Source organism: Maniola hyperantus, chromosome 12 (genome assembly GCF_902806685.2).
Source record: "Maniola hyperantus chromosome 12, iAphHyp1.2, whole genome shotgun sequence".
NCBI lineage: Eukaryota > Metazoa > Arthropoda > Insecta > Lepidoptera > Nymphalidae > Maniola > Maniola hyperantus.
In genome coordinates this window covers 11,791,874-11,801,702 of record NC_048547.1, presented here as the reverse complement: position 1 = coordinate 11,801,702, position 9,829 = coordinate 11,791,874, and the positions used below count along the sequence as shown (strand labels likewise).

The 9,829-nt window shown below is 36.1% G+C and overlaps 1 protein-coding gene across 3 annotated transcripts in view; it reads right to left on the bottom strand.

Moving 5' to 3' along the window:
* Positions 1-613: 613 nt before the first annotated feature.
* LOC117987101 (tachykinin-like peptides receptor 99D) overlaps positions 614-9,829 on the bottom strand; it is an 81,344-nt gene continuing 72,128 nt past the window's right edge. For 2 of the 3 annotated variants that reach the window (XM_034974059.2, XM_069502335.1), the window contains exons 5-11: positions 9,538-9,693; positions 9,214-9,273; positions 7,970-8,120; positions 5,801-5,997; positions 5,399-5,535; positions 4,658-4,781; positions 4,068-4,153 (exon numbers count right to left, since the gene is read on the bottom strand). In XM_034974059.2, coding sequence (XP_034829950.1) covers positions 4,690-4,781; positions 5,399-5,535; positions 5,801-5,997; positions 7,970-8,120; positions 9,214-9,273; positions 9,538-9,693 — 793 coding nt within the window. In that variant the 3' untranslated portion in view covers positions 4,068-4,153; positions 4,658-4,689. Of the gene's footprint in view, positions 4,154-4,657; positions 4,782-5,398; positions 5,536-5,800; positions 5,998-7,969; positions 8,121-9,213; positions 9,274-9,537; positions 9,694-9,829 lie in introns of all 3 variants that reach the window. The other variant, XM_069502336.1, reaches the window with a different exon arrangement.

Here is a 9,829-nt window from a genome sequence, read left to right as displayed (position 1 = left end):
ATTTTTGCGAACCGAAACGTGACGTGAAAAATGCACGGAAAAATGATGAACAGAGTAGTATTCTGAAATTGATATTTCAGTTGTTTGAACAAAGCCTGCTCGATTTACTTAGAGGACTCCTGCAAAACTCATCCGGAATATTATACCAGGACTGCATTCCTTAATAATTACAGCTATGTAAGTGTAAAAAATAATAGCGTGCTAGCCTAGTGGTAAGACGTTGGCCTTCTATTCGGTAGATCAGACATCGATTCCGGGCAAGCACCTCTAACTTTTCGGAATTATGTGCGTTTTAAGCAATTAAATATCAATTATTGCCAACGGTGAAGGAAAACATCGTGAGGAAACCTGCTTGTCTGAGAGTTCTCCATAATGTTTTCAAAGGTGTCTGAAGTCTAAGTCTAAACGCTTCTGTTTCTGAGTGCCAGCCGTCAATGGATTGACTTGATACACTTAATTGGTTTTTACGTGGCGTCGTTCTTGTAACTAGCCACGGCCGAAGCCTTCCACCATAAAAACAGATCCTGGCTTTAAGATGAAAATTAAAAACAGCTGATTTTATCATTTATTTTATATTTAACATTTAATTTACAATGTCACACGTAGACTTAATTTTAATAAATATACAAATTACAAAAGGTATTTACAAATTGAAGCGTGTGCCCCCTTATTTAATGGTAAAAAGGTCGTAGACACCATCGCTGTTCTTCTGGGGCTATTTTTATCTTAGATTCTAAAATGAGATTCGAATGAAGAACGCAATTCAATACGCCTGCAGTGCTTCCAGTAGGTAATAAACCAATAAAATTCTAAAAATACGAATAATAAAAAATTATTTAAAATTAGAGTTCTGAATATTTTAATAATAAAATCCAAATATTTTCAACAAGTACCAGATAATAATAATTCTAATTTAATTAAAATAATGTTTAATTGAGGCATAAGCACATTTTGCCCAACGACCTATTATACAAATACTAAGCACTAGATGGGTCATCCAGAACAAAAATCGAATGAAAATGAAGCTGCCTAAATTAGTATGACTCTGGTCGTCAAGTTAATAAGCAAAAGAGAGTTGCAGCCCGCAAATATTTTTGTTCGGAATGACCCGTCTAGTGGAGTACATAGAGATCGTTGGTTTTGACAGTTTTTGTATTGGAAATCAGTCAAAACGATTTTTATTCTTCTTGGCTTGGCACAATCAACTAACCAACCCGTCCACTTGGCTAGTTAATTGTGCCAAGCCAAGCGAACAAAAGGTGAAATTGTACCCTCCAGCTGTATAAATTTTGTTGGTATGAGTAGTATTATATACGTCATTTTGACGTCAGCCAAAATAAAATATACAACGTCACTAAAATGGCGCCCACGCGCATTAGCAATTTGCGAGACTTTGGTTAGGTTTCACGGAAAATCAAACAGTTCTCACGGGATTTTTAAAAACCTTGACCCACGCGGATGAAGTCGCGGGCATCGTGTAGTACGTGATAAAATCGTTTCGAATAGTCGCCATGTGAACGTAGCTTTATGGCGTCGAAACTAAGCAACACGTTGCTACGTGCGGTTTTCGTTCATAAGAGCATCATATTGAGAGAAACATTTTATCACTTTGTAAAAATTCCCAAGAGATTCCGCTTCACATTCGCCAAAGAGAATATTAGAATAATTCCACGTTTGGCGTTTCCACCGAGTATAGTCTGTGGGTGTTTGCTTTCACAGCACGTCGTGAAAATCATACAGAATAGAAACTGTATTGAAATTTTAGAGATAAAAGATCACAAATAATCAAACAGACCTTCGATCATTTATACGCTGCTATGACAGGGTAGGGGTAGTAACTCTGCAGCATCAGGATTGAGGAGTTGGATCCAGAAATTTTTATGGGACCACCACGGAAACATCCCCTGTTGATAAAAAACAATTTTGCAAATCGGTCTAGTAACCTCGAAATATCGGTGAAAACGGGTCGAATTGAGCCACCTCCCTGGACTTGCAATCGCCAACCTGTTTTACAAGCAACTTGATTTTCGTCATTTTGGTGCTGATAGCAGCAGGAACTAAATGTTAGTGATGAGACATCTGTCAACGTGTCAATACGAAGACCATTTGACACATAATTCCCGGTAGGTACGCTCGGTGCTGCTCTTCAAATCGGCATAAAAATAACTGACATTTTGTTTGGCACACGCATACCTCTTCTAGCGTACTTGTTTATTATATCCATTTCAGTAAAACAGCCTAAGGTAGTGGCAGAGTGGTAAGGCGTATACAACCTTTTTACAAACAATGTATTTTTGTTTACATAATTATACTTCGTGCACAGGTCTTAGATTAGATATGAAGTTATGTGAGAAACACTTCTTATAAAACTCGCCATCCAATACGGGACGAAAATAGTAATGATAGCTTCGAAACTTATTCAAAGATGGCGTCGCCATTCTAAAGTGTGTTTCCGTCCACATTCAGTTCAGTACAATAACTTTATATTTACATCACAGGTACCTACTTACATTACACTAGTATTTCACAATTTTATTATGTGTTGCCAATAAACATAAAGGATAGTAACTTTTTTAATTGAGTATTATATATTTACACTTTTAATTACAAATGCGGAAGTGTATCTGTCTTTCCGTCTGATACTACTTTTTTACGGCTCATCCGTTTAACCGATTTTGATGAAAAATACAGAGGTAGCTTGCATCAAGATATGAGTCCCGCAAATTGCTATTGCATTGGAGCCATGTCTCATTAACATCGAAATGTCGTCAGCCGAAATAAAACATACCTATCATCAACTCGAAACTTCAGTCTAATGCTGACGTCACTAAAATGGCGGCCACGCGCATTAACAATTTTCGGGACTTGTACAAAATATTCTTTACGTCTGGAAGGAGGCTTTGGCTGAGGCTAGTTACCACTCTACCAGCAAATCTGTAGGTATAATACTAATGTTCCGGTGCGATGCCGTTTAGGATCCGATACGGGGTATGATAGATTTAATGAAACTGCCATACCTCTTCCAAGTTAGCCCGCTTCAATCATCATATTACCACCAGGTGAGATCGCACTGAAGTGCTAACTTGTAGTGGAATTTAAAAAATCTTTCAAGAGTAGGTACCAAGAAAGCCGAGCTTGGACCAGATTAATCTTATATCTGAACTAACCTATGATTTCATTTATCACGGTCATAAAGCTTTATTACTATCGCGTAATAAATGCTATACCCTGGGGCCTGGGTCTCGGAGGAATTTTCTCATTTTGTAGGAATCTTTAATGCGGACGTAGATCATAATTACTAAAGAAATTATTCGGTTAAAATTCCTCTGAATTAAGGTGATCGCATACCAAGTGACGGCACGTAAACCCCGCGTAAAGGGCATGCAACCACAGAATACTTAATAATACATTAACAGGTGGACAAGCTTACTCCTCAGAGACGTTTAAGTAAATAGCGACTCGTTACGGCGCAATAAACTGCAATTCAGGTTGCTCAGCTGCATTCTAAAATTTAACAAACGAGTCTCTTTCTATTGGCTATTTTACATGGTCACGTAACCAAGAGAGCCCAACCTGCGTACTGAAATGCGTGTGATAGTCAGCTGTATCGATCGCATCGAAGTGAATATTGACGTCATCAAAGGTTACGACATAATCTACGTTGCATGCGCCTTTTCGGGATCTTGCGGTAGTCTGCGATCTTTATTTTTATAAAATTATCCAATATTATTTTATAGTTCAAACTACCATATTTTACATTGGTCCTTTGAAATAAAGACTAGGAGATATGATTATGTATTGACACGTAATTTGTAATTACACACTTTAAATTAAACACCTTAATCACCAGGCAGCACATAAAACATGTTTCAAGAGTATTTTCAACATTTAAAAAATAACGTTCGAATTTTGAAGGGTAAGCTCTGATTGGTCACGGAACTCACGAATCAGAAGTCCGTTCAACCGTAAAGGTCGTGAGGGGTAAGAGCGGGGCGCGGGCGGTTCTCGCGTCAAATCCACGTGCGCTCTTCGCCTTGTGCCGCTGCGTCATTTGCACCGCGACTGTTGTGGGCACCGCACGCCCCTCGCCGATGTCAGGTGCTGGTCATCAGCGGATTATTGTACGTGCTGTGCAACGATATGCGTATCGTACCTAGCAAAATGAAAAATTGTTAATCTCACCATTTATAAGTATAGATTTTTTAACGTTAAGTAGGTACCTACTTTAGTTTTTATTTTAATGAAAAACATTAAGTTGGAGTTTACACATATTAAACTTAGTAAAATTACGAGCAAATAAAAAAAGAAACTAATTATTACGTCATGCACTATATTTATTATTTTAAATATAAAAATTGCTATCAAAGTTACTAAGTATTCCATTCTTGTAATCAAGACATTTGCTCGTAATTATTACATCAATTCAAACGAAACCAGAAATTAAGAGTTAGTATTTATTGTAAGCCACATCAATTTGGAAAAAAGCTAAGCAAGTAAAGCATTTTAAAAACAGAAGAAGCTGTTACGTAAAAAGCGAACGATACGACGTAACTTGCGGGCAAGTGAGAAGGGCCTAACTACAACAATTCATATTTAATTCCAATCCGCAATGCAAGGGAGGCTTGCTTTTAGAACACTTATTATTGTTAGAGTTTACCAAAATAGTCAGGATTGGCCTCCGCGCTTCTCCTACTTGTGTATTTTATTTGCGTGTAGCAAATGAGGAGAGCCGGGTGGATTTTTGGTGAATTTTGTGGTTTTGATCGTGGTCTTGAATAAACCTACGAAGAACAATTGGTTTTGTCTATGATCTTAACTCTTTGTAAAGTTGAACAAGCCATAAAAGAAGAGAAAGAAGCAAATATTGCAAACGATGTTAAAGAACAAACCAATAATAGTTTTGAGAAAATGGCGTTATTAAGAAAAAAAATATACAATGTAGAAAACGTGAATGATAGTAGGATTATGAGAGTAAATTTGAAAATTATTTACAAAAGATTGTTTATTAAATGCTTAAAGAAACATGCCATGTGCATCCAGTGCCTCAAAACAGAATTTTATTTTAAAGTCAAAAATGTATTCATCGATGAAGCTGAATTTATGTTGAAAATCATAAAATTTGTACGTGAAGTTTTCATATTTCACTATTCAAAAGGAATCTTTATCAGGAGTTACAGGGTATGATGACAAAATAAATTAAACTACCAACAAAAATATTCCGCTTGTTGAAATTTCTTAAAGAAATTACATTAGGTCATATATTTTAAAGTCTGTTTTAGGCGTGAAACCTGTTTTATACATGAAACCTTTTCAGATGAAAACTATTAAATTGAAGATAAGAAACTAAATTATCTTAAATATAAAACGTTTTGGTTACAAAATGAAAAGCGGTTCTTACTAGTTCCATTCTTTCTGGTAGGAGAGAGTGACCGCATGGAGCGATCGAGGCGGTCGGGTCCGAAACCACGATGCCGTCTGATACCAGGATCCATCGCACCGCAGCACCAGAAGAACTGTTTGAACCCTCTCCTGAACCTACGATGAAAATTTTAAATTGACACTTGTAAAAAAATCCACAACTACATACAAATTAATGTCCAATACAAATTAGTAGAGCTATCGTGAAAGGAAAATTTTAAAGACCTCAGATTTATTGGCAAATGTTTGTTTTGGCTCAACTCTCTATTTTAAACTCCTTGTCTTCCCATATTCATACAAATAAATTATTTTATTTCATTTCATTTTAATATTCTAAATCAAGAAGTTAAAACCGAAAGAAAAATATATACTAAAAACTTACTTGGAATTCATCCAACAGTAAATGATAGGGTTATACATAGAGTTGCTCATGGCAAGCCAGTAGATGGCGAGGTAGATCTCTTGTATGTAAGGGTAGTTCACCACGCTGGGGTAGTAAGATGTCACAACGAAGTAGACGTGGAAAGGGAGCCAACACACCGCGAATATTGACACCACGACTATCATCATCTTGACAACCTATGAAATAATAATATACATAAATAATGTTGATTTAAATGTACAACATGAATTAAAGAAGAAATTGCGAAAAGAGTTATCGAGTCAACCGGGGACCCGAGAGCTGGCAGCTACCTTGGTCAAAGAATTAGTTTGGCCATCCAAAGGGGTAATGCTGCCAGCATCTTGGGTACAATGCCTCGCTGCGGTGGTCTCGATGAGGTTTTAGATTTAATTTAATATATTTTAGTTTTAATTTAATGTTGTTTTTTTTAGATTTAAGTTTATTAATAGTTTATTTGTTAACCATAATAAAGATTTTAAGATGAATCAAATAAGTAGGTATTACGAGAAAGTAATTAAAACAGTACGTGCAAAAAGAGGTTCATATTTCATAACAGAATAATATACACTTTATAACTAATACAAACGTGGTTAGTAGTTACCAACTACACTCACAAAGCAAACAGAATATAAACTTTATAATTTATACAAAATTGGTTAATAATTACTAACCACACTAACAATTTAAGCAATTATTAAAGTTATGTTCTAACCAATAACAATAGCTAAATTTGTAATGTATAACCTAATATTACAATGATTTTATTAAATTTATCATCCTGTACAGTACTACCTACTTACTACTATGTACCTACTTAAAATATTTCCGTTTTTGACCTATAAAATATTGGTCTCATCCTATAGATTAAAAAAAAATGTTTCACTGAATTTAAGGCATACATACAAACATACATACATACAAAAGGATAATACTAGGCATGTAAAAGAAGTGATCTGAACTAATCCACGAAAACAAGAGGATCCTTCGGGAATTTTAAACAAATTGATGGACGACAAAAGCTAAGATGAAGGAATAATATTTGACAAACGAAATAAAAGAAAGAGCTTATAAAGCGGTTTGGGAGCGGTTTCATTTAAAGAAGCTCCATTACGACGAAAAGAAAGTTATAAGTCAGAGAAATATAAAATACAAATTGAATTAGATAAAACTGATCCTTCAATTAAGAACACTACATTAATATTACTGGCGCAGACGAAATCCAACAATCCTTTAGGACGCACCAAGGGCTTTTGTAATTAGAGCAGAGTAAAATTGCTGGGCGATTAGCTTTTTATGGAAATAAGCGTCGTATAAAATTTCAATTACGAGATTACGAGTCAAGATGAGTCGCACTATGGCATGTCATTTTTCAAATAGGTACCTAATTGTATAACAAAGATATGCTGCCGTTAAAAGAAAAGGGCGTATCTGCCAACTTTTGCAATAGTGAGTTTCATAATATTATATTCAGAATCAGGAAAAAACGCGTCTAGTAACTGGTTTTAATTTTTAATTTGCCTAATAGGTTCCGTTCACGAATTACACTCAGCCAAGAAGACGCAAATGACACATTTTTCTTGAAAAACACAAGGAGCGTTTGGTCCGTTTTGAAAAAGTCATTTTTACATAATATTAATTATAAACGAAATAAATAGTCCAGTCAAATAACACATTCAAGGTTACATTAATTCGCAGAGCTAAATATTTATACGAATTTTCAGAACACCATTATAATGAAAATTGAAGGTGAAATGGGTTTTTTTGTATTTTCCAGCTAAACAGTAAGTTTCATCATAAAATAGGTCACACAATTATTATAGATCATGCAATTATCTTAGATTAATTATTAAAAGGTCTAGGGCAATTATCTATAAAAATTGTTCTTACTAAAACTAAAATTGTACTTTTTTTGAGAATCACAATTTCTGAGATATAGCGAACCATGAATATTTTATTTTGCAAATTTGGGATCGATAGGGACTTTTCACGATTCATTTATATCAATTTTTAGCTCGATGCGAAATATTGTAACCCTAACATACCTACTTTTTGAGCTAACTTGACCGGGCTATTATGCAAACCTTTGTCGATGAAAAAGCCGCAAAAAAGCATTGACCATAGACTGTAGAACAAAGTAAATACGCTTACCCTCCGTTTACTCTTGACGTTGTCCAGTTGCCGTTGCGTGCACTCGCCAATAGATTTTGACCCCCACAGTTCCACACCAACCTTAGCGTAGGTGTACGTCATCGAAATTATCGGCAGGAAGTATGTCAAAACCATGAATGTTACGTTGTATCTGTAGAAATTAAATATTCTTTAAGGAACTCACATACTAACCTACAATACATACCATCGCTGCACATTCAAAATCGCGTAGTTTTTAATCAGGAAAGGAAAAAAATGAACCCTTATTGGATCACTTCGTTGTCTGTCTGTCTTCCTGTCTGTCTATCCGTCTGTCCGTCTGTCGTATCTATCAAGAAAACCTATAGGATAATTCCCGTTGACCTAGAATCATGAAATTTGGCAGTTAAGTAGGTTTTATAGCACAAGTAAAGGAAAAAATCCGAAAACCGTGAATTTGTAGTTACATCACAAGAAAAAAATTAAAATGAGTTCATGAGAAAATATTGGTATTTTCAACTTTCAAAGTAAGATTACTATACCAAGTGGGGTTATCATATGAAGGGGATTTACTTGTACATTCTAAAACAGATTTTTATTAATTTTTATACATAATAGTTTTTGATATGTCAGATTAGTTTTAAAAGGCGCGTGTGCACGCACAAACCTATTCTTTAGTGTCTGTGTTACTTCAAGAGATAACTTTTTATCTATGGGATTTTGATCTAAAAGTAAAGCCAATTTTTCACTTTTAGGTTTAACAGGATTTCCTGAAAACTTTATATTGTGATTTTCCATATAGGAGAATCTTCATGCGCAGCGACGATACTCAAAATAGTTTTAGTTCTTTATCCATAATTGAATTTAGAATCAGTGGCGGATTTTCAGTCTTGGCCGCCCTAGGCCCCAGGATTTCGTAAGTACCAGCCGCCCCTTTCTCAACACCCATTAATCATGGTCGTAGTCATGAGTTGAGGGGGGGGGGGGGGGGGGGAGGGGGATTAAAATTTACCTTTTGATTTGTCAGTAAAATACAATCCAATGACAAATAGGAGCTCGAGCGCAGCAGGCGCAATTTTTTTTTGTTACTAAAAAAAAGTTATTTTTGTCATGATTAGCCGCCTCTAATATCTAGCCGCCCTAGGCCCGGGCCTACTGGGCCTTAGGGCAAATCCGCCACTGTTTAGAATCCTTTCCTGCTTCCGTCTTCCCCGCTAGTTTACTTTAAAATCAATTTGATAACGTGTACTAAGCTTGTGACTTACATGTATTCGAGCCGTGACTCCGTGGTGATACCATCTGGCCAGTCAGGAAAACATACGCGTCTGTTAGACAAACAAAATTAATTTGAGACTGATTTATAACAAAATAACTCCACTCCTGCTTTTGATAATGAGATTAATCAATATTTTAAAAGATCGTGCGTGCTCCGGATTGAACCCCTGACCCCCCGAATAGGGCCGAGAAGAATAAAATTGTGAAATGACAAATAATTTTTAAGCAAAAAGAAATGATTTTCAAAATGCTCATTTTCCAACTATCAGGCTATCGCTGCTTTGAAGCAGTAAGTAAAAGTTAAAAAGCTATACCTGGTAGTGCCATCGGGTAACAGATCCACTTCAGTGGTGAAGTAGATAAGGTTAGGACTGCTGATGATGCAGCTGCCCACCCAGATGGCTGCAGCGATGCCCAGAGTGGCTCTCTTGCCGAGTCGTGGCTGGAGGGGACTCATTATGGCCACATACCTGTTTTAAGACACACACATCATCATCATCTATCGATAGGCCCAAATGCTGGACATTGGTTTCTAGTAGAGACTTCCACACGCCACGGTCTTGCGCGATCTGAATCTAGTGGCCCCCTGAGACTCGCCTGATTTCG